This window comes from Motacilla alba, chromosome 6 (genome assembly GCF_015832195.1).
Source record: "Motacilla alba alba isolate MOTALB_02 chromosome 6, Motacilla_alba_V1.0_pri, whole genome shotgun sequence".
NCBI classification, from domain to species: Eukaryota; Metazoa; Chordata; class Aves; order Passeriformes; family Motacillidae; genus Motacilla; species Motacilla alba.
This window is the reverse complement of record NC_052021.1, coordinates 4,853,452-4,878,459: the sequence shown is the minus strand read 5'-3', so window position 1 is coordinate 4,878,459 and position 25,008 is coordinate 4,853,452. Positions and strand designations below refer to the sequence as shown.

At 45.2% G+C, this 25,008-nt stretch overlaps 1 protein-coding gene across 16 annotated transcripts in view; it reads left to right on the top strand.

Annotated features, from left to right (window-relative positions):
- The window catches only part of PCDH15 (protocadherin related 15), a 635,072-nt gene that overhangs the window by 500,918 nt on the left and 109,146 nt on the right, over positions 1-25,008 (top strand). For all 16 annotated transcript variants that reach the window (XR_005257309.1, XR_005257310.1, XR_005257316.1 and 13 more), the window contains 4 exons: positions 3,757-3,950; positions 9,268-9,400; positions 14,501-14,580; positions 15,462-15,555. Coding sequence is in view for 4 of the 16 variants with exons in the window: in XM_038140145.1 (XP_037996073.1) it covers positions 3,757-3,950; positions 9,268-9,400; positions 14,501-14,580; positions 15,462-15,555 (501 nt within the window). In the remaining 12 variants the exon portion in view is untranslated. The remainder of the gene's footprint in view (positions 1-3,756; positions 3,951-9,267; positions 9,401-14,500; positions 14,581-15,461; positions 15,556-25,008) is intronic.

The following is a 25,008-nucleotide window of genomic DNA, read 5'->3' as shown; positions in this document are numbered from 1 at the left end:
CCCCACTTCATCTTTTATTTACGTGTTTATTTGCAACCTTTTGCCTTCTGCCTGCCAGGTAATTAATTCCCATCTCCAAAGCAAACCTGATTAGCAGAGAGAGAAAACAAATCTGGGCTTTGTTTGCAGTGCTCAGCAGACTCAAGGAAAAAAAAAAAATGGACTGAGGCTTGATGGAATGTCTGAAGGAGATAATGAAAAAGTATTTTAACCTACTCAGAGATCATTATGTGGGGTTGACTCAAGCTCAGGGATATCTCCATAACAATCCTGGAGTTTTTCCATCACACTGAATCTGGTGAAAGCTGCTGGGAATGTTGGTCATCGCTTTATCTGTTCAGGGCCAGGTGACCCTAAGTGTTGCTCTGAGACAGGTTCCAAGTCAAACACTGAAGCCCTTTTTCCTCCACTAATGAAGTGAGTCTGAGAAGGGTTTATATCATAACCAAGACGTGTCTTTGTAAGCTTAAGGCCATCCTTTTCCTACCAAGAAAATCACTGCTAAACTTCCTTTCCCTCCCAGCAAAACCACTCCTGAATCTTCTTTCCCTCCCAAGAAAACCACTTCTAAGTCTCCTTTTTTCCCCCAAGAAAATTATTCCTAAACCTCCTTTTCCTCCCCAGATAAGCAATCCTAAATCTCCTTTTCCTCATAAGAAAACCACTTCTTGCTGCAGCAGAATCCACACCTATTTTGCCAAACTTTTAGTACATTAAATGTTGATGCAATGGAGCTTGATCCTGCTGGATGAAAATTTCTTAACAGAGTAAAAGAAATCTTGTTTTGTTCATCTCCCTTTACATTTTAGCCCGTTTCTTAAATCTTGTTAACTATGGAGCTCTATCGGGCTGGGACAGCTGGAGATGGAATTTCTGGAATCATATAATATGGCAGCAGTTAAACTTTAATTCTATTTAATCCCAGGTTGGATTCTTGGTTTTGCCCCCAAAATGTTTTTCAAATTACTTATCTTTCCAAGCATTTGTAGTTTTAATTAACCTCCTTAATCTCTGCGCTTGTGTAGTTAATTAATTTTCCTTTTTCATGTCGTCACAGTAAAATCTGGCCTGGATCCAAATCCTGCCATTAAATCCTCAGGACCCTGTATTTTGCATAAAGGCTTTATTTATCTTTTTTTGTGTGTGTGTCTGTTACTTTTGAAGTTGAGCAGACAAGGTTTTTACAGCTCTGTCACTTGGGTGGATAATTATTCTCTGCAAGGTTTATTAACACACCCAGGTATGTATAGAAGCTATAGAAGGAGTGATTAAATTGTAGTGTTCATAGCATGGCTCCCTCAGAATTCCAGAATAAATTAGAGCATGAGGTAGATTTAAAAAAAAAAGCCCACACAAATATTAATTTGTTTTTTTTAAATTTTTAAGAGGAGATGACCTCTGTTCCATGATTTTTGGGGCATTTCAAGGATTTATCCTATGTTCACTATACAACGTGTCCCAAAATGCTATAGGAGATGAATTAAGATTTGTTTTTAAAGCTGTTGTAGGCTTAGTTCTTGGTTTGCAGAATATTTATGACTTCCTAAATGAAATTTTGTGTTTCATTAAGCCTTTGTGCACGAAGGATCAAGATTATCTTAGAAACCAGTAGAAACCCTGAGTTTTTCTCTGGAAGTGTCCAAGGTCAGGCTGGATGGGCCTCTGAGCAGCCTGGTCTAGTGGACGGTGTCCCTGCCCATGGAAATGGATGAGCTTTAAGGTCCCTTCCAACCCAAACCATTCCATAATTCCATTAATTCCTCCCCTTGGTGCTCAATGTTGTATACAAATGGGATTAACTCAGATATTGCAACTCTGGGGTTTATTATTGTTTAATTGGCAAGGTTTGGTTTCTGCTCTTCTGAATCTTCAGCCATCCTTGGTCACAGGAGTTTTGATGGTTCCAGGTGGCGGTTTGGCAGTTTTAGATGGTGTTTTGCAGCTGTAGGTGGTGTTTTGGCACCTTTCGGTGTTTCTTTGGCAGTTTTGGGTGGTGGTTGGCAGCTTTACATGGCGATTTGGCAGTTTTGGGTGCTGGTTTGGCAGCCTTGGGTGGTGCTGTGGGAGGCTGTGAGCTGCTGAAGTTGATGTGATGCTGCACTGATTGGTAGATGGTTTTCTATCATAGCATGGCAGGGCCATCAGGGAGTTCCTGTCCCTGACTCCAGGTGTCACAAGGTGACAAGAGGGGCCCAGAGGCAGAAGCTGAGGCTGCTGTTTGGCTGGCAGGAACTGACTGTTTATCTGCTGCTTGGCTGGCCTTGCCTCAGGGACTGGCTGTTGATCCTGTCCTTGGCCTCGCAGTTGGTGCTGAGGTTTTCCATCACTGCTGACATCGAGCATTCCCATCCTCCATCCCTGCTGCCCCAGGGCAGGAGTGTTTGTGTCAGAAAAGCCAAGGCAGAGACCTTTGAATTTTCATCCTCATATTGGGATCCCTGCAGGCATCCTTCCAGAGGCTGGGATTACTTTGGACATCCCAGGAAAGCTCTGCTGCCACCCCTGCTGGTGCCCTTTCCCATTCCCCACCTCCCACTGCTCGCCTGGAGCTGAGAGCAGCAGAGAACCCCATGGTGCCATCATTCCCTGTAACTTCCACTGCCAGCTGGATGCCCAGCTGGATGCTGTGGCCTCCTGGATGTTCCAGTGCTGCTCAGACCAATTTATGTCATTCCTGGTGCTGTTTGAGGGAGTGTTGTCCTACAGAATGAAAAGGCAGTTGAGGAACCTGTGTGTCAGCAAAACGACTCCTAAAGGAGGAAGAGACAACAAGGCCAGGTTGAACAGGGCTTGGAACAACCTGGGACAGTGGAAGGTGTCCATGCCCATGGCAGGGGGTGAAATGGGATGAGCTCTAAGGCCCCTTCCAGCCAAAACCACTCTGGGATTTTCTTCCATGATTCACTAAAAGAAAATATATTCCCTGGGCTCTAATTCCTGGCCAAGTGTGTGTTTGATTTAGCGTGGCTCACTACAGAAACAGGATAAATTCTCTGCCTTTCCCAGGGGGAAGAGAAGAACCCCCTCATTTCATTATGTTCACCATTGGAATTTGGGTCTAATACCAGGATTTAGATTTTTCTCAAGGGATTTAAAGAAAACATGGCGCTTGGGAACATGGGTTAGTGGTGGCATTTGCAGTGCTGGGTTAACAGTTGGACTTGACCACCTTAGAGGGCTTTCCCCACCTGAATGATTCCATGATTCCAAGTGGGTATCCATACGGGAACAGCTGCCATTTCCCTTCCACTTGGCTGCCACAGCCATAGGTGCATATGAACACAAACATTGCTTTCCAGCTCTCCACAAAGAGGGCTTGGAATGCCAGGCCTGGACGTGAGACTTCTGGCACTACCAGGGCTGTCACCTGGAAAAGTGGAGAAAAGGATGGGAAATAAATAAGTACAAGCCTCTCATTACTATTAAAAGACAAAAGATGTCAAAGAAGACAAAAAATGTCTTCTTTTTCCATGTGCTTTTATAGAAAGTCTTATATATTCCAACCCACAGGGAATAAGCTCAGTCTAAATAACTTAACTAATCTGTATCTTAAAACAATTGGCTTGCAGTCTTTAGCAAGCAGTTTTTCTCTGCTTCATGATGTTTTTACACCTGTTACTGTTCATTTCAGCTGTATCTTTGTTACAAATTCCTGTGTGGGTTCCAGATGCTGGAGCTCCCCTCTCCTCCTCTGGAATCACCTTCCCAGAGCCTGTGGAAGTGTTCCCCTGCTGACCCTGTGGTTTTGCCTTGCAGCTGACGGCCGTGGATGCAGATGAGGGAGCCAACGGGCAGATAGTGTACGAAATCCTGGCTGGGGATCAGGGGGACTTCACCATCAACGAGCACACGGGCCTGATCACCATCGCTCCGGGGGTGCGGCTGGCCGTGGGGCGCTCCTACGCCCTCACCGTCAGAGCATCTGACAGTGCCCCCCCTGCGCAGAGGAGGTAATTAATGCATCCCCTAATTACTCCAGCAGTAACACCTGTGCCACACCCCACAGCCCCATGTCTCTAGTCCACGCCTCTGTTCTGGAAAAGTGGCACACAGAGCAGAATTCTTGCCCTTTGTGTGTGGGATTCACCCTCTCTGAACCTGGGCAAAGTAGAGGAAAGAATGATCAAAACAATTCTTATCTCATTTGCTGCTTCTGTGTTGTGCCAAAGTGGAATGCAATGTGGAGATTGTTTACCCGAAGTGATGGTGGCTTGTTTCCTTGGCCTATCAGGGCCAAGTGTGTGTGTGTGTGTGTGTGTGGGGACTGTCGGCTGACAGTCACGAGATTCTGTGCACTTGAGTGCCTGGCAGATTCAGTTTAGATTTAATGTAATATAGTATAGAATAATATAGTATAATGAAGTAATCAATTAGCCTTCTGATACCAGTGGAGTCCTCCTCATCATTCTTCACGGACGTTGGGCAAAAACATCACCGATATTTGTGGTCTTTAGTGATGTTTCCCTTACAGCACTGGGTTTTCATGATTCCATTTGCTCGCCATGGTCTGTTGTTTAAAAGTTCCCATTTGCACTGTCACTGTGCATGTCTGTTCACTTATTGAGGTGAAGGGGTGGAAAGAAGAAAGCAAGTGAGAAGGGAGATGCTTTTTGTTCAGAAAATGCAGAAAGGATCCCAAAGAATGGGGTTGCTGAGCTGGAGAGCCTCTCCAGGTGTAGGGTGTGCAGTGTCCCCACTAAGACCAAAATTCCTAAGGGTAGAATTATCTCTGTTGTACCCCAGCTGAAAAAGAAGAGCAGACTGCAAATTTAGGATTTAGGCAGGGAGGGGAACACCATCATCTTTAAGGTCCCTTTTTTACCCAAACCATTCTGTGATCTATATGCTCAAAAACCAGCAAAGGTATCAAGCCCTGCTTACCTGTTTCTGTGGATTTTGTGTTCTAAATGTGCCAAAATGTCATTTCACAAAGGTGAGGAGGGAACAAAAAAATGTCTCTTGTGTTCTGGGTCTGGTATTGATAATGTGACAACCTCCTTGTCCAAAGAGCATGAAGGGAGGAACAGGAGGTTCCAGCATTCAAACCTCCCACAACAGTAAAGTGAAAACCTCTTCTTCAAATGGGAAATGTAAGAAGGAAATGAAATTCAAGACTAGGATTTCAGTAACTGGATTTTCCTCAGGACCTGTTGCTTCTATCATGTCTCCAAGAAAGCAGTTCATGCTGTTGTGCACATATTTTATAATTACTGTCCATTCAACTTGTTAAGTTGTTCATAAAATTAACATCTGGTAGCAGTCCCTTGGCTGAATTTCACTGCCTTTTTCCACCTGCTTGCTTTTTTGATAAACCCTCTCGAGCTGGTAGCGGGCTGCTGGTTGTGCTGAGGAGAAGACTGAGGACAATTACGCATTTATTTTGTGTAGTGCTTCAGAGAGAAGGCCAAAAATCAGTAATTCCCCTTCAGAGAGTCTGAGATCCCCATGGTGTGGCTCCACACTACAGCTCTGATTGCCATCAGCTCCTTTTGTGCTGGAGAAATCTTTGTGCTGCCTAAACACATGTATTTCTGAGGATGGATGTTGGGAGCCTGTGCTTCTTCCTCTGACAATGCCTTCGAGGCAAATAAGAAGTGGAAAGCTTTGCCAGGATAACCAAAGTCACCTGGAAAGTAGCTGGTTTTCAGTCACCTCCCTTGCTTATGCACAAAGCAAAACCCAGGCACTGACCAGGCTCAGGAATTGTAGCTCTGCAGCCTTTGTGAACACAAACTTCAATAGGAATTTGGAATTCTGTGTAGGTTTGTTGGGGCTTTTTTTGCATGGAATGATATTTAAAAATGTTGGTGAGTTGGGACTGTGTCCCAGCTGAGATTTGGGGTTTGATTGTTATTAATTATAATTATTCATATAAGTTATTGAGATATCATGGAATTGTTAAGGTTGGAAAAGACCTCCAAGATCATGAAGTTCAACCTTGTCAACTAAACCACAGCAATTGCCACATCCAGTTGTTTCTTGAAATCTTCCAGGGCTGGAGATTTCACCGTTTCCTTGCACAGCCCACTCCTATATTGAAGCACAACAATTTCTATTTTTGGGAAAAAAAAAAAAAGGCAATATTTGTAAAATCAAACAATTTCAGGTCAGACTTTAAGCTTTTCACAATCCCTCAGATTCCTGGGCAGGGGATTCATATCACTTGGGGATGCAGGGTTCTGCTGGATCAAGTCAAGATAGGTTGGTCCACATGGATGGAAATCCATTCATCCTGGATTTTGTAATTGCCCAGAGCAGCTGTGGCTGCCCCTGGATCCCTGGCAGTGCCCAAGGCCAGGCTGGATGGGGCTTGGAGCAGTCTGGGACAGTGGCAGGTGTCCCTGCCCATGGCAGGGGTGGCACTGGGTGAATTTAAGGTCCTTTCCAACCCAAACCATTCCATGATTCCATTTGGAGATGATTTAAGCAGAGATGGGGGTGCAGTTGACTTTGAATCAGCTGGTGGGGCACAAAAGCTGTTTTTCCATGCTGGAGTGATTTTGGGAGCTCTCTGCAATTCCCAGATGCTGTACTGCTCTCTGTGTATTCACCTGCAAACACCAGCTGCAGTGCTTGGCTCAGCTCCATCTCCTTCCCCTTCCCATGCCAAAGGAGACTTTGGCAGTTCCTTAACAGGGCTATAACCCACGCAAAAGACATGAGGGAAAAATGCAAGGTGTTAATAAAAAATTGGATTGGAATTGCAAAAAAAGCCATTTAATATCAGAGTGCTTTTAGTTTGCGGACCATTAGTGCTTTACTCCTGTGGTTTTGCCTTAAATATTTGAAGAAAATTTGCTACCTATTCCTTGAATCCCAGCATGGTTTGGGCTGGGAGAGACCTTAAAGCCCTTCCAGCCCAGGGCAGGGTCATCTTCCACTGTCCCAGGCTGCTCCAAGCCCCAGTGTCCAACCTGGCCTTGGACACTGCCAGGGATCCAGGGGCAGCCCCAGCTGCTCTGGGCACCCTGTGCCAGGGCCTGCCCACCCTCCCAGGGAACAATTCCTTCCCAATATCCCATCCATCCCTGCCCTCTGGCAGTGGGAAGCCATTCCCTGTGCTGGCACTGAATCCTGTCACTGTGTGTGTGGATGTGCCCTGAGGGGCAGAGTCCCTTCCCTGGGGATGCAGTTTGTCCTTCTGGAGAGCAGTTTCTTATCCTGGAGCATGGCCAGGGGGTATGTGACAGTCCCCAACAAGGACTCAACAGGCTCTCAGCCCTGGTGTTGCTCTGCCCAGCTCCATCAATGACCCAGACCTCCAAAACCTGCTGGGAAAGGGCAGTGGGAAGCACCAACAGCACAGTGATGACTCTGCTCAGCCACAATTTTGGGCAGCTAATTAAGAATATTGATCAATAATGTGTTGTTTTTATATTCAATGAGCTCTCTCAGTTAATGCAGCAGCTGTTTTAATAATAAATGTCTGGTAATTTTGGGTAGGACCCTCTAAAAAAGCTCTGGAGTTTGCTAGCCCTGCAAGAAGCAGCTCTTTGGGCTCATGATTTTTTTCTTCTCTCTCCCTCTTCCTGCCCCACTTTCAAAAAAAACTGGGACAAATCCCTTTGTTTTCTTTCCTGCAGGTCTAAAACCTGAGATTTATCAACATAAATCCAAGGATTTATGAGGGGAAAAGCTCCACCTGCAGCACAGCACTTGCTCTTCTCAGGGGTTTGTTCTGGGGTGGGGATGCTGTGCTGACATCAAGGAGGGGAGGCAGGTGGGATAATGGAGCAGAGAGGCAAGAGGAAGATCACTTGAAGTCAGATTTTTAATCTCCCATCTCCAGGGGGACTCCTCGCTCCCTTTCTCAAGTTGAAGCTGTTTGATATCAAGTGGGCTTACAGGATGGTCTGTGCAGGGTCCTCAGAGTCCCAAAGAACCTTCAGTATTCCACCTGGAATGCTGTTTGCTGTCTGTTTGGGACAGGGATTCAGTGCAGCTGAAGGGTTTGCAGCCTCCTGCATTGCCACTGCTCTGAAATGGGATGTGTTGCTCTGAAGTGGGGATTGCTGACCCGCAGCATTGCAGCAGAGCTGTGTGCTTCTCTCCTCCCAGCATTTCCCTCTCTGCCAGCATTCCCTGCTCCCCCTTCTCCAAGCAAAGGAAGCAAGCTGGCTGCCAGCAGGGATGCTCCAGGGGTGGCTGCTGTGTGTGGCAGGAGCAGTTCCCTGTTGTATTTGCAGGGTTGCCCCGAGGCAGGAAGGCAGGAATGATGAATCTGACTCCATGTTCTCAGAAGGCTAATTTATTACTTTATGATACTGTATTATATTAAAGAATGCAATACTAACTACACTAAAGAATACAAAAAAGGATACCTACTAACTGCTCAAAAGCTAACAATGAAAACTTGTGACTCTTTCCAGAGTCCTGACACAGCTTGGCTCCAATTAGCCAAAGAGTCAAAACAGCTCCCAGCAGAATCCAATGAAACAATCACCTGTGGGTGAACAACCTCCAAGCACAGTCCAGACAAGCACAACACAGGAGAAGCAAATGAGATAGGAATTGTTTTCCCGTTCTCTGAGGCTTCTTTCTACCTTTCAGCTTCCCAGGAGAAAAATCTTGGGTGAAGGGATTTTTTCAGAGAATGTGAATGCCACAGTTCCCAACCTGGAGTTTGAGCTGCTCCCACAGAGGACACAGCACACTGGGAGCTGTTTGTTTGTGGAGCATGCACTGATATCTCACTGCTCTGTTTTTGAAAAAACGCCACTTTGGGCTGCTTTGAGGGAAATTATTGAGCTTTTCTTCCTGTTCAGAGTTCCTCTACAACTCCCTGAAAGGTGGCTGTGCTCAGGTGGGGTTGGTCTCTTTCTCCAGACAGCACTGACAGAACCAGAGCACACAGTCTCAAGCTGCATCAAGGGAAATATAGGCTGGATATTAGGAAACAGTTTTTTTACAGAAAGGGTGATAAAGAACTGGAATGTTCTGCCCAGGGAGGTGGAGGAGTCACTATCCTTGGATGTGTTTGAAAACAGACTGGATGTGGCACTGCAGGGTTTAGTTGAGGTGTTGGGGCTGGATTGCACTTGAGGATCTTGGGGGGGTCTCTTCCAACCCAGTGATTCTGTGAATTCTGTGAATGTGGCAGCCTGCTTTCCTTTTGATCCAGAAGTAAAAATATGTCCTGAAGCTTTTAGAGGAGCAAAGGGAGGCTGTTAGAGCTCGAGAACACCCTGTGTGTACATCGGCCACTGTGAGTTGCCTTGTGGATTGGATTTATTGATTCTGACTGGATTTTCCCCCCTTGCACTGCAGGAGCTCCATCACCACTGTTTATATTGAGGTGCTGCCTCCCAACAACCAGAGCCCCCCGCGCTTCCCCCAGCTGATGTACAGCCTGGAAGTCAGCGAGGCCATGAGGATCGGCGCTGTCCTGTTAAACCTGCAGGTACACAGGCTTCCCTGGCCCTCCCTGAGCCTGCTGAAATCCTCTTCACCTTCCTGCCCTCTGTGCCTTGCCGTGCACAAGCCAGTCCTTTCATCCAGGGGAAAAAAGGGGCAGTTCAAAGGGACTGAAAATTGGTTTGTTTTGATCAGCAGCCCCTTTTACGTGGACTGTAGAGAAAAAGGGCTCTCTTGGCTATTTCTGTTACTTCTTTGTTTGATTTAAATATCGTAAAAGATGCTGTAGGCTGCAAATGGCACTGCCCAGAGAAGCTGTGGCTGCCCCTGCATCCCTGGAAGTGTCCAAGGCCAGGCTGGATGTGATTTGGAGCAACCTGGGGTAGTGGAAGGTGTTCCTGCCCATGGCAGAGGGTGGAACAAGTTGATCTTCAAAGTCCCTTCCAATCCAAACCATTCTGGGATTCTGTGATAATTATACTAGAAAAAATTCTATGAGTGGCTGGGAACTTGAAAGGCCTGTGATTTATTGTGTTAGAATGTCTCTCTGTATTTGCCAGCAGATCAGAGGAGCTTCAGCACCTCATTCATGGGGAATTTCAGCAAGAGTTTTGGCAATTTGCTTTCTCCAGCCTGTTGTTTTTGAAAAATGCCCGAAGATATTTCTACCCCTTGGTGTGTGTAACAGCCGGCTGAGAGGGAGCAGAGATCCCAGTGCTGCCATGCCCAGGATTAGTGGGACCTTGTGCCCTGGGATCAGGGATCATGCAACAGCTTCTGGCCAGGTCCAGGAGCAGGAGCATCCCTCATCCTTGCACCAGGACCAGACCTCCCCTTGTTGCACTAATAGATAAAAAACAGTTCTCTCTTCACTTATTTTCTGTTCCTTATCTACTGCATTGTATTCTGCCCAAAAACCAGCTCTGCAAAATAGGGAAATAAATGGCAACTCTTTATTGAGGGTTTTTTTTTTTTTTGAGGGATCAGAAACTTACTTAATGCTGTGTTTAGCAGTAGTGAAATAAAGGAGCTCTAATTAACTCACTGAAGCAGGTGGATGGGAAAGCTCCTGCTAAAACGGTTTCCTGCTGAAAGGCTGGGATTATTCTGGCTGGTTAAGCTCATACAGTCACCTGTGCTGAGGGAGGCTGACTAATTTAGCTCAGTGCTGCCAATTAACTCCTGGTACATTTGTGGTGCCTGCAGGGAGGGAGGAGTGGAAGGGCCAGGCTGTTCAGGAGCCTTCTCCTCCCCGGTGAGAGACACTTGGGGTTGGAAGCCCCAAAGAGGAACAGGAGCCAGGAACATGCTGAGAAACAGAAACATTTGTGTTTCCTTGACAGGTGTTGGAATCTGTGGCTGAGGGCCTGAGGGATCTTTGGAGGCAGAAAAAAAAACCTCTTGGCATGTTTTAGAATTGGAGGATTTGATGGGATTTAAATATGGTTGGAAAGTGAAGCTCCAGTGGAATAACCTGCTTTAATGTTTCACTAAACCCCAAGCAGCCCATTCTGGGCTGGCCCTGCTGAGGGACCCTGAGGGCTGTGTCCAGCTCTGGCCCTCCTGGCCAGAGAGCCCTGGAGGGGCTGGAGCGTGGCCAGGGAAGGGAACGGAGCTGGGGAAGGGGCTGGAGCCCCAGGAGGGGCTGAGGGAGCTGGGGAAGGGGCTCAGCCTGGAGAAAAGGAGGCTCAGGGGGGACCTTGTGGCTCTGCACAACTCCCTGCCAGGAGGGGACAGCCAGGGGGGGTCGGGCTGTGCTGCCAGGGAACAGGGACAGGACAAGGGGAAAGGGCCTCAAGCTGGGCCAGGGCAGGCTCAGCTTGGCCAGCAGCAGGAATTTCTGCATGGAAAGGGTGCTCAGGCCTTGGCAGGGGCTGCCCAGGGAGCTTTGCAGTGCCCATGCCTGGAGGTGTCCCAGGAAGGGCTGGAGGTGGCACTCAGTGCTCTGGGCTGGGGACAAGGTGGGCATTGGGCACAGCTGGGACTCCAGGGGCTGGCAGGGATTTTCCAGCCTCAATCATTCTGGAATTGTGTGAACCAAATCAGTCCTGCAGAACGTGGCAAAGGTGTCTCTGCCTTAGGTTGTGCACAAATGAATATCACCAGGCCTCAAATATTGAACAAGTGTTTTCATGTGTAAATTTTCACAATGATGTTTGTTTTCCTGTGTCTTATCAATTCAATCAATGTTTGGGCTGGTGCAGGTTTAGAAATTATGCTTTTATGTCTCCCTGTTAGTAGTAACTTGGTCGTTCTGCATACAGCAGGAGGGTTACAAAATCCTGTAGAGAGCCAGCAAAACTTTTCAGGTATTCCCAAATTATCAAATCTGATCATCTGCAAAACATTAGGGTCAGTAACAATGCAAATGTAGCTGCTTTAAATTTGCCCTTTAGACTTTAGAAAAATAAAATTCTTTTTTTTCTTGTTCATTAAAACTTCTCATGCTGATGATGGAGGGCTTTATTTCTTTCTTATCCCCTTATTTATTTTCTAATGCACCCGGCTGGTCTTGACTGGTGTTTTAATTAACAACATTTGAGATTAATGCAATATTAAATGATCTCCACTGCATTAATTTGTAAATAAACCTCAGAGTTTATATGCATGCCTGGGAGGCGTTTATGGCTTCATGTTCTGCCAGCCATTATTAATTAAAATATGCAAATGCTGTCATTTTTCTGGGAGCCTGCAGAACAAATAGGGCTGTTACCAGGGTCCAGTTGTGTGCTGAACAAGGAGCTAACATGGAATTGTTGTGTGCAATTTATGGAACCACTCTATGCCATTGATCTGGAAAGAAATCAGGAATAGGTTGCTCTTCTCCCTTGCCCTCAGTGGTTTTTTTCTGTACACAAGAACTTTGTGTTCTTTGCTTTTAAAAAAAGCAGGAGTTTTTAAAAGATTTTTTAAGATTTTCTGCGGGAACAAGGGGGAAATGAAATCAACAACAGCCAGTCTTTGATTTTGTAGCTTCCTGAGAGCCCCCTGACTTGCTATGAGAGAATGCAGACCATAATGATACCCCTGAGACAACTTAATGTGAAGGGAGGGCAGGATGCCCTGTGGGGAAGGTAAAAGGAGGACAAAAGGCTAGAGACAGGAGGAGCCATGGGATTCTGGTGATTCAGGATCAAGGACAGTGCTCAGAGATGCCAGCTCCTCACATGGTCTGCCTCCAGTGCTTGCAGCATTTTGTGTTCTTGGCTCAGATCCTGACTGTTCATATCCTCAGGCCAAGGAGATCCAAATTCCACCCACGCCTCCTGTCACTCAGTGCCACCCATGGAATTTATAAACAATTTTCCCAGTTTTCCCAGTCTGTCATCGATGTTTGGATGGGAATATTGATCAGTGCTGGGAGTGCTGTACACACCCATGCAGAGCTGAGTCAGTACTAGCACCACCCACTGCTGCCTGGCCTTCGTTTTGATGATGGGTTTAATTCTTGCTTAATCCCACCCTCCACTTGGGGACTATTGTTGGAACTCCTTTGGGAAAACATCCCAACAAACAGTAGGAAAAGCCTTCACCATGGCTCAGCTACTTTATTGAGCCACAGTTTCTGCCGTTTCTGTTCAGGAGACTTGTTATCCTGTTGGAAAATCAAATTAAATTGCTTCAGCATCCTTTTGTGCTGGAGAAATTCAGTTCTTTGTTATCCATCTGCATATTGGAATTGCAGGGAACTTACAAATAATTTGGGTATTTGTGGGTTTCTGGGAATTGCACTCCACCTGCCTGGTGTGTGATTTCCTGGCTCATTCTTTCATGAAGGACAGACCTTGGGTTTGCCCTTCAGCATTTTAGTTCTCTGAGAGTGCCCAGAAAAAAATCTCTGATGGTTTTGAGATTGCTGCAGCCCTTCTATACACCAGGATGGACTTTACCAGGCTTGAATTCCAGCAGCTGACTCAAAGATGCTCTGTTTATGAACATCTTCTCTGCCTGACTCTTGCCCAGCTCTCAGCTGAAGTTTTACCCCAGTTAATTTAGTTTGGAGCTGGAACAGGGGCAGTTTTACCTCTCTGAACTTCTCAACATTGTCCCTTCTGCTTTTCAAACCACTCCTCAGGTTCCTTCTTAACTTAAACTTAAGTTCTTCTGTAACTTAAACATTTCTTTGTTATCCTTTGTGTTCTCTCCTGTTTCTATTCCAGTTTTGCCTTGACTTCTTCTGGCTGTGTCCCCATCCAGTTTTTCTTGCTCTTTCTTTGTGCTGATCCCTCCCATCTGACTAAGCCCCTGTTTTTTATTTGGCTTAGCCAAATTGTTTTCTTACTGCGTTCCCTTCTCTGCCATTTAAATGGTTTGTGCTTCTGTTCTTAATTTTGGGGGGGTGTTTGAGTTGGGTGTTTTATTATTTTTCTTGGGTTTTTATCTCTAAAACTGCTTTGTAGGTGGTAAGCTCAAAGCTACACAGCTTTTGATTGTGGTCCACAGCAACAACTTGACAGGAGCAAGAGGTGGGGTTGGCCTCTTCTCTTCTAGACCAGAGGAAATGGCCTCAGGTGGCACCAGGAGAGACATCAAAAGTAGTTTATTCAACTTTTAAATGATTTTTTTTTCACCTAATAGGTGGAGTGTCCTCATTTCGGTGCCATTATTGCCTGTTCTTAAAGGCCTTACCCTGATCTTCAACCCCCAAAAAGCAAATTATTGTGGAGGGGGAGTACTGCAGTCAGAACTCACTGGAGCATCAGCCAAAGATTGGGATTCTAATAAAATAACAGAGAGAGGGATCTTGATAAGAAATGGAAATGAAGAATGGGAAGAAAGGAAACTGAAATTCAGCCTAATCAGTGTGGAACTACAGAAAAATAGAAGTAAATGATTAAAGCCTGAATTTCATACTCATGCTGCTGGATGTAGCTGTATTTTGATAATTAGATAATTACTAATAATTAATAGTAATTATTATTCTGCATTCAGGATATTGTCATTTCTGTGCAGCATAGGAATTCTGATGTGCTCCAGCTTTATCTTGAGTGGCCCATCAATAACCAGAGATGCCTTAGAAACAGGGATTGGTGTCATCCCTGTGGGAAACTTTCCTAAAACCTAATTCCCTAGTTTCTGCATAGAAGGGAAGAGAAGAAATCTTTGCCATTGACTGAATTTTATCCTCTTTTTTCCTTCCCTAAAGGCTTTCGATAGAGAGGGCGACCCCATCAAATACCTCATTCAGAATGGAGATCCTCAGCAAGTTTTTAATCTCTCTCAGAGGTAAGTGGGAAACCCTTGGAAAACAGACTTGGAACTTGTCAGCCCAGGGAATGGAGAAGCTGAGAGAAAAGGTTAAGACACCTTCAGTTGCTCCTTGGAAGGGCTGTCCAAGCCATTAATGAGAGCTCTGTGAGCCAAATCCCACTCTGGGCTTTGTCACTGGCCACTGTTTATTTATTTTAAACACTTTAGGTAAGAGAAACCCACTGAGGTGGAAAGATTCCATTTAAAAGAGTGGCCAGGGATTAATTAAAACCCTTTTACCTGTCAGCTCCTGACTAATGGCAGGGACAATTTTTGCTTTAATTTCCTGACTTGTTATGGTTTAGCCTGTAGTGAAAAGCCTTTTGAGCATTGTTTAAGAACTGTATTTTCCTTAAATTGAATTCCAACTTAAATAGAGTGAGAAAGAGAAGGTTTGTTATGAAATGTAAGCACCAGATTGGCCTGTCCCTGGCCCACCACCCTTTATTTTACCTATTATTAGCTATTAATTATTATTTGCAATACAAAGTATCCTTTTCCTTGCAGGGGGAAGGAAGGGTGGTGAGCCGACTTCTCACAATAAATGATGGGACAGAAGTAACCTGGGGCTTATTAATTCCTAATGCAAAAGAATTCTAATTTGGTGTGAGGGAAAGATTGTGAACCTAAATACCCAAACCTCCTGAGACAGGTTGATGTTTTAATCCAGGATTATTCCTGTATCCAGCTGGAGAGCATTAGGAATTGGCTCGTGGCTTTTCTTGGCTTTCACTCACAGAAGGCCTAAAAGCTCCTGCAAAGAGGAGCTTTGGTGTCAGCAAGGTGGTGGAGCTCAGGTGCTCATAGAATTCTCCCAGGTACCCTGCTAACGTGTCCTGGTGTTGTTTCATTGCCAGCTCTGGCCTGCTGGCCTTGGGAAAGCCCCTGGACAGAGAGAGCACTGACCGCTACATCCTCATCGTCACGGCCTCGGACGGCAGACCCGATGGGGTGAGTGTCCTGGTGGGGCCTTGAGAAGGCTGACCTAGGTCAGAGGCTAGGCACAGTTAAAGAATAAAGTAGTTATTTATTAAAAGGATCTCCTCCATGGATCCACCTTGGGCAGCACAAGAGCCCAGCCAGGGCTGCACCCAAGATGAACCAAAATGGTCACAAAATGCACACCTGGTCACGGAATCTCTCACTTTGATAAGCTCTGCTCCATTTGCATATTGGAGTTCATTGTCCAATTACAGCTCCAGCCCATGCAGTCCCATCCTGCTTGTTTTTCTCTCCTCAGCCCACGTTGTTTGTGCTCTTGGGCCTGAGATTTGGATCATTTGTCCTTGGTGCCCAGCTAGAGAAGGAATTGTTTTGTCTCCCTGCTCTGTGCAGAGAGCTCACCATCCCTTAATGTGAAGCCCAGAACTGCACACTAAAGCAGCACAGAACCTGAAAAATAGAAAAGCTAAAACCTGAGGCATCACTGGAGGGCTGGACAGCACTGGCCACCTTCACATGGTCTGATTGTGTGTTTTCCATGGATCTTGACCAAACCTATCTTAAATCTGGGAGTTTTCCTTTGGTTGGTGTGGGTGAAGCCTATGTGTCACTACCTTTGATTATGGATGAAGGGATTTTGCTGCTGCTTTGTGTTACTCTTTAACAGCCAAGAGTTTGTGTATTCACAGATGTTCATCTTCTGTTTCTTCTCTGTGCTCTTAGATAGCTCCTCCTCTTCTTCCCGTCTCCCAGATGTGGAAGTTTTATTAGTGACTTGTACTTTATCCAGCCCTTTTCCACACCTGACTGTCCAGCTCTCCAGAAAAATCCCACTTCTCTTTCAAAAATAACAATTTTTTTGTTAGGAGCTATCTCCAGGTCTTCTGTGTTTGCATCAATCAGTGACCCCACAACCAACCCCACCAGCTGCAGCTCACACTTGTGTTTTGTATAAAAAAATTGTGATTTTTGCAATTTTCATATTATAAAATTGTGGACTATTTAAGGAAATGTGTTTATTGGTCAGGCAGAGGCAACAGAAATATTTTTCCTGAAAGTTGGTAGCTGGATTGTGCAAAGTACCTGGGAATGCAGCAACTCTGCCGTAATAGCATAGGTGTAATAGGAATAATAGCACAGGTGGGGGAGAAATCTCTGTACATCTGATCTTGTGTATAAGGGCAGATCTAAAATAATATCAATAATAATTAATAAATAACAAGAATGCATTATCTGCGCTGTTCTAGAAGGATTTGAGATTAAAACAGAGCTATCTCTGACACATTGCTTCAGAGTGATCATGAAAATTCTGGTTGGACCTGTGCTCATCGTGGCAGAAGAAAATCTCATTTGTTTTTTCTATCTCTTGCTATTTTTAGCTTCTTCACCTTACAATCTTAGCCTTCCTACTCAGGATTTACTCAGAATTTCCACACACACAGTCAAAAATATCAAGGAAGCCTTTATACAATTTAGTGCCAACATGGAGTAATTATAAGAGTCTCCACCTTTTCCATGAAAAATCTGGTTACAGCTCTTGTGGGCTTGTTCTTGTGAACTGCTCTCACAGCTGTGAGTTTGGTGGTTTTGATCTCAAACTCTCAGCTGGGAAATCTGAAGATGTAAATTAAAGACTTGCAAGTTGGTTCAGGCTGTGTTACGCTCCTGAAATACTCTCTGGAGTGTAAAAAAAGGGGGACTGAAAAGCTCATTCCTTTTTCTTTCATCTAGAGAGAGATTCATTCGCTTTGCCCCGGGATTAAGTGGCCAGCAGATTAATTCTAACATTCTGAAGGTGATCGTTGGGGTTTTGAAAGGAAATCCTGTTAATCATGGCACAGTGCTTAGCAGAAAATAGTTGTATGTGGACTGAGATACGGTGTTTGAAGCTCAGCTCTGGAAAAAACACCCAAAATAAACCATGGAGGGCTCCTTTAGAGCTGTCCCTGGACTGTGCTGTTGAACACCTCTTGAAGTTCTTGTTACTGGTTGTAACAACAAAATCCACTTTAAGAACTCCACCCCCTGCTGTCTCCTCTCCTCCCTCAATCCCATTGGCAGGGGCTGCCCAGGGAACTTTGGAGTGCCCATCCCTGGAGGTGTCCAAGGATGGGCTGGAGGTGGCACTCAGTGCTCTGGCATGAAGATCAGTCACAGAGCAGACTTGATAATGTTGGAGATCTTTTCCAGCCTTGTTGATTCCATGATTCTGTGATTTCATACCAGATGTTTTGCCCTGGAATTTTGCAGCTGCAGGTGTGTGTGCATTGTTCTCAGGGTGAAACATGGGTACACTCTGTAGCTTGAGTGTTTTCCCTCTGCCTGGTTTGGGGCTTTTGTCACCGTCCCTTATCTGCCAGTAGCTGCTTTCTGCAGTTCATATTTGTCAGTATTGGGGCACCTTTCTTCTTAAGATTGTCCAGCAATAGGACTCAGTTGGCCAAAGCCTCTGGTGCCAGCAGCTGGAAAGGGTTAAGAGCTGGGCTTGCCAGGATTACAAAAAGGCTGGATAAGCTCCTTGGCTTTCATTTTACAAACAAATGGATGAAACAAGGCAGCTCAACCAAGCCATTAAGTCTCCAGGCCTTTTCCATGCCAGGAAACAGTGGGTGTGACTGTTTTGCCAGGCTTCCTTGTGTCTTTACAATTCCCTTGATTTGCAGCTCTTATGGATGTGCTGTTCCTGCTGTTTGACAGGCTTCTCCTGGAGGAGGGTCAGGACTCACTCAAAGTTCCTGGTTGGTACTGGGCCAAACCCTTCTGAGGACACAGATCCTTGGTCCAAGTGGTGCCATTTCATGGAGCAATTTTGCTTTTAAACTAGTTTTTAGCAGGAAGCAACAGTGTCTTTCTAAGGGAAAAAAAAATCCACAATTACAAAACCACTGCTCCCCTAGCTCATTCATCTGCTGCTTGTCATCCAGCTCTGCTTTTTGTGAACAGTTCCTTTAGTGCCTACAGAACACTGGTGATGTCACCAGATGCCTTGTTGCAGTTTGCCCAAAATCCCAAAATTAATTCCCCAGGCAGGTACAATGTCATTTAAATCCTATTAACATATTTTAGCTGGTAACATATCCAACCTGATCCCTTTCCATCCAACATGAAATAGCTATTAGAGTCAAACCTACTTAAAGTCAGCTTTTGGATTTTATTTCCTGTATTTGCTTGGGATTCTTTAAATTTGAAAGGCATTCAGAGGAAAAAGACTTTACTGGTGTGGGGGGTTTTGTTGTAATTGTTGTAGGTTTGGTTTTTTTCAGTGAGATGTGGTGGCTTGACCCTGTTCAACTCGTGCCTTCTCCAACTGGACAGGGGAAAAAATACAAGGAAAGACTTAGGAGTTGAGATAAGGACAGGGAGAGAACCTTCACCAAGTATTATCATGGGCAAACCAACTTGGGGAAATACATTGATTTTATTACCCACAAAATGAGAGCAGGGTAATGGGAAGAAAAACAAATCTTAAGAACATCTTCCCACTACCCCTCCCTCCTTCCTGGGCTCTCCCTCTTCCCCTCCAGTGGCACAGGGAGATGGGAATGGGGCTTTGTGTTGTTTGTGCTGCTGCTTCTTCCTCAGGGAGAGGAGTCAGAGTCCTTCCCCTGCTCCAGTGTGGGGTCCATCGCATGGGAGACAGTTCTCCCTGAGCTGCTCCAGTGTGAGTCCATCCCATGGGCTGCAGCTCTTCATGAGCCACTCCAATGTGGGTCCACTTCCATGGGGTCAGTCCTTCAGGAAAAGGCTGCAGTGTGGGTCCCTCATAGGTCCTGGGTGCTATCAGCAAACCTGCTCCAGCATGGGCTTCTTGCCACACAAACCTGCTCCAGGAGAACTTTCCTCCTCAGTTGTGATATGGATAATTGGCATTTGTGCAGTTTTGCAGCTTGCTTTTGTGAACAACAGTCATGGGATCCCCAGATAAGTTCTAGTTGCATGGGGGGGGGGGGTCTCAGGAGCTGATGTTCCTCAGGCACTGTCAATTTAAATGTAGTTATTTAATCATACCTTTCAAGCATAAAGATGCCCAAAAAGCCCTCACAGAGTGAGAAAAAGGGAACATTTGTATTGGTCTTCCATACTCACCTGAGTAAGTTCAGTGTTTGTAGCTTCACCCAGTTGATATTGGTTCAGAAATTAGGGCCAGCACTCCAGAATTTCAATATCCACAATGTTTCCCAGCCAAACTCTGTGTGTGAACAAAGATTTTTAGCCATTATGACATGAAAGCAAAGGGACAAAAACACTGCTCATGAGTTTTTAAATAGTAGTGTATAAAATCTTGGAATACCTCAGCTGGGAAAGGTTGCTATGCTTGGAAATTGTTGATGCTTTCAGGAAGAATTTTATCCCAGGCTGCTTTGAAGGCTTTCTATCTCAAAATGATGACTCTCTTGTTCTCAGAAAACCAGGGATGTTTTTCTCCATGGAGCTAAGCAAGGCTCAGGTATCCCCAGCCCTGATCTTCCTTGGCCCAGGGAGACACATTAAAATGGATTTTTCTTCCTATTCTGCTATCTCCAGGAGTTTGGAGGACAGCAGGACACCTCCCACATGAGCTTGTGGGTCCAGCAGCCCCATCCTCACACTTGTGGGGAGCAGCATTTCCTCTGGATGCCTTTCCCATAGTAATGAATGTCACAGAATCCTTAAATTCGGAAAAGACCTCTGAGATCATCAAACCCAACCATCAGCCAGCTCCACCACTACCATGTCCTCAACTGCCACATCCACACGTCTTGAGCACTTCCAGGGTTGAGGACTCCACCACTTCCTGAGAAGCTGTTCCAGTATTTCACAATGCTTTTGGTGAAGATGTTTTCTTTAATATCTAAGCTAAACATCCCCTGGCACAACTCCAGGTCATTTCCTCTCATCTTGGACAAGACATCTCTCTATTTCCTTTCCAGTTCCTGGATTCTTCATCTTGGACCTCCTTCCTCCACAGCTGCCACCAGGGCAGGCCAATGCTCTGTGCCTGCCCTAAAATCCACTGGAATTTAGGATAGGATACAATGTGGTATTGGCTCTCCTTTTGGTCCTTGATATTCTTTAGAGAAACCCCCATCATCATCAGTGAAGTCTGTTGAGCTCATTTTTGCATTTGGAAAATCTGTGGTCCCACACACATGAATTTTTGGGGGGGTTTTAAGGTTTTTGGATTTTTTTCTTGCTCGTTTTTCTGTGTCATTACCAAAGGGCCTAAGAGAGGTTTGGCAAGACTGCTGTGGAACAGATTAATGGAGTTTTCTCTTTTCTAAGACCCAAGGCTGATTTAACTGATTCATGTGGTGTGGTGACAGTCATGGTGACACCATTTGACTTTGGGGGACTGCTAATTCCATCAAAATTAATCCAGAGCCACTTATGCCCTCACCCAGCACCTTGGCTTTCCATGGAATGCGGTGGCCTGGCTGCCACCTTTCCATTACTCTTCCCTGGAATGCTCCTGGTTGTTTAAAATGCTCAGCTGTGCTTCCCAAATTATTGTTCTGAGTTATGACTTGGAGCATTAACTGGCTTGTGGGTTTTCCCTGGAAAACACGACCTGTCACTGTGAACAATCTGACACAACAAACAATTAAGGATGCATTAATTTAGCAGGCAGGAAAATGCTTGTATTTCCCAAGTAATGAGCTTTCAGCTGTAGATGGGTGAAGTGGCATGTGAAGGAAAAAACCCATTCCAAGCTCAATTTGTGTTCACAAATTGGGGTGTGTTTGGATGCAATTCTAAGGCAAGAATTCCTGTCTTCACCTTCCAGAGGGAGAAGTTTGAAATAAATACACGTGGCTTTTGTCAGAAGAAAGAAAAAGCCTTCTGTGCTCTTGAATTTTGGCTTACGTGTGTCAGTTGATTTAGAGAGGTGAAGCAGGAGCTCCATTTTCTTGTCTTAGTGGGTCTTGTGTGAAATAAGGGGAATTCCAACCTCCAAATACTAATGTCTCATCCTGAAAATATTCATCCAGCACTGCAGAAATGGGATTTCCTGCCTGGCAAAGCAGAGCAGCTCAGTGCCTAGTTTAAAAATCCATTTGGGAATTAGGAATTAGGTGTTCTTGAAAGTTGTCAGTCATCCAGGGGATGTTCCCAACCTCCAGCTCCAACCTCCTTTTTTATGTGTCTGAAGGAGCACCAGGGTGTGTTGTGGTCATGGTCACTTTGAGGTACTCAGAAATTACTGGCAGGGTTCAGATTCTATTTTTGTCTTTGAAGACTCAACCATCAGGCCACCAAACTCCATTGGAAGTCCAGGAGAAGCTGTCATCCGTCCAGCTGTTCAGGGAATATCCCAAGACTCACCAGCTAGGGAAGATCAGAGGTGACCTGGCTCTGGCAGGGTTTCTCTGAAAGCCATGAATCCAAGATCTATCCCTTCAATCTGACTGTGCCCATTCCATCTGCAATGAACACTTCAGGAAAAAACAGGGATCATTCAAGCCCTGCAGAGTCCAGGACTGGTTTGGGGCCACATTTCCTGAGGAGACAGAGGTACCATCACCCTTGGAAAGGCATCTGAGAGTGAGCTCAGTGCTCTGGGCACTGCAGGCAGGGATCAAAGTGGATGCACAGATCTGGTGTTCCTTGAAGGTCATGGGAGGAAACAACAGTTGAAAAGTAGTGGGAACCTCAAGGAACTCAGGGAATCTCATCTCCTTCCCTGGCAGGGTGGGCAGGCCCTGGCACAGGGTGCCCAGAGCAGCTGTGGCTGTCCCTGGATCCCTGGCAGTGCCCAAGGCCAGGTTGGACACTGGGGCTTGGAGCAGCCTGCGACAGTGGAAGGTGTCCCTGCCATGACAGGGGTGGCACTGGATGGGCTTTGAGGTCTCTTCCAACCAAAACCATTCCATGAATCTGTGATTTTAGTGCTTTCTGTTTAATCCTGGAAGTCAGATTTGGGGATTTTGGCCATCTTAGAAAATCAGTCATAATTCAGAGCCTCTGTCTCCCACGACACTTGAATTAATTCCCTTCCTTAGAGCAAACAGGTAGCCCTGAATCAAAGTAATTTAAACAAAGATTTACTTCATGAGTAGCATACAGAGAACTCATAAATTGCTGTAAACTTTCTGTTACTCCTTGGAACTGTTTCTGTTTCTTTTACTCCTGTCTCTAGTCCACATGAGTTCCGTTACTCAGCAAGAAAGAAGCTAGAGGGAATATTCCTAAATATATGAAAAGGAACAGTATACACAGATCCATAATCTGATCTTCCTCCTTGAAATAACTTCTCCTCACATTATTTTCTTTCCAAGCTCTAATTAGAGACACTGCCTATTACTATTTTCCTCAAAAGTTCTGTATTTTGTATAAGAAATCCTTACAAATTCCAGCTGATATATGAATTCCAGTTTGCAAGAGAGGAGTTTGTCCAGACAGATTTCCTCCTCTTGGAGAGAAGTCTTTTCTTCCCAAAGCAGCTCTTTATTATGGAAAGCCTCCCAGACTTTCAGTGGCTTAGCATGGATAATATTCCCTATAAAGGCTTTGATTTCATGTGCTAAAAGGGAAGGGATGAATTAAGGAATTCTCATAAAGCAATAGATTGATCCCAGTTTTCAATCCCATTTGGAGCAAATTGTAATTCCTAAATAAGGGATACAAACAAATAAGTTCCCATTAAGAGAAAGTTGAGGGGGAACTTCTGACTCTGCACAACAGGAGGGGACAGCCAGGGGGGGTCGGGCTGTGCTGCCAGGGAACAGGGACAGGACAAGGGGAAAGGGCCTCAAGCTGGGCCAGGGCAGGCTCAGCTTGAGGCCAGCAGCAGGAATTTCTGCATGGAAAGGGTGCTCAGGCCTCGGCAGGGGCTGCCCAGGGAGCTTTGGAGTGCCCATCCTTGGAGGTGTTCAAAGCCATGTGGCACTTGGGGACATTGTTCAGGGTGGCCTTGGCAGTGCTGGGGAAGGGTTGGACTTGCTGTTCTTAGAGGGCTGTTCCAACCTAAACTGTTCTGTTTGTCAAGGATGTTCCTTAAATGTCCATGATTTTCTCTTCCTTTCCACATGAAGTGCTCATATTTTCTGTTCTCTTTTGTGATGTGTGAGGTTTTCATTTTGGGAGCTTTCACTTTGGGCTTTATTTTGGAGTTTTGACAGTTTTTCTCTTTGTCTCGTCTCCAGGCTTATTGGGATTTTTTCTCATTAGTGTAATTATTGACAAGCTACAGAAGTACACTTCCCTTCACCTCAGGGTCTCCTCTCCAAAATTTCTTTGCAGTCCAGCTGGCAATTTCCTCTTTATAGCTTGGAGAGGTGGAGATGGTTGGGAGAGACTTCTTTTAAACTTCTCATGGAAGGGAAGAAAGTCTGAAAATGGAATCATAGAATTGTTAATTCTGTCCCCATTCAAATATGGTTTTCTTGAGATGAATATCAATAAATCCTGATATGGAGATCAGCAGAATTATTTACCATTTCTTTTTTTGGTCAAATAAAGGCTTTGCGTCCAATCGTATTATTTGCAAACTGCTTATCTCTGAACATGATAGGTTTGTCTAAGAGTTTGTCCAAATTAATAAACTTGCTCGACATCAGAGCCAAGAATGTTTCCTCTCCAAGGCATAGAATGCTCTCATCAATTCCCAACTTCAATTTAAATGACAGGGTACAAATAAAATAAGAACAAAGTGGAATTTCCTTCAGATTCCTCATCCGTAACATTTATCAGGGCCTGGCATCCTTAGGACTTGTGCAGGCGATGTAAATTTTACAATTATTGCTCAGGGAAGAATTATCTATGTAAGAAATATTTGAGGGCCCCTAAGAAAGATATAAACTGCTGCTCTGGATCTTTTATTTATGTTCATTATAAAAGAGAAGTTAGCAGGGTTTCTCCAGTAATGAATAGGAAATGCCTGATACAAGGCTGAGATGGCTTTTTCACTGGTTAGATTTCCAGGAATAGCTTTAGGATTCCTTCCCCAACTGTGCTGGATGATTCTGTTGTAGAAAAGCCTCATTTTAACCAGCCAAAGCAGTTTTCAAACTTTCCTATGCTGGATTTGTATGAAGAGTTTCCCTGGAAAACCAGTTGTGAATTATGTGTATCTCACTATTTTAGGGAACCAATTCTTTAAAGAATTTTAGGGGTATTTAAATATTTGGGAAGACATTTTTTATTGTTTCTGTGCCTCTTTTAGCATCCTCTATAAACCTTGGCGACTTTTCATAATTGTTTAGGAAATCTGTGAATTCACTTTCCAGGAAAGATGGAGAGAGACTCTTTCCAAGGGCCTGGACAGAGGGAATGGCTTCCCACTGCCAGAGGGCAGGAATGGATGGCATATTGGGAAGGAATTGTTCCCTGGCAGGGTGGGCAGGCCCTGGCACAGGGTGCCCAGAGCAGCTGTGGCTGCCCCTGGATCCCTGGCAGTGCCCAAGGCCAGGTTGGAGCAGCCTGGGACAGTGGAAGGTGTCCCTGTCCATAGGATGGGGTGGCACTGGATGGGCTTTGAGGTCA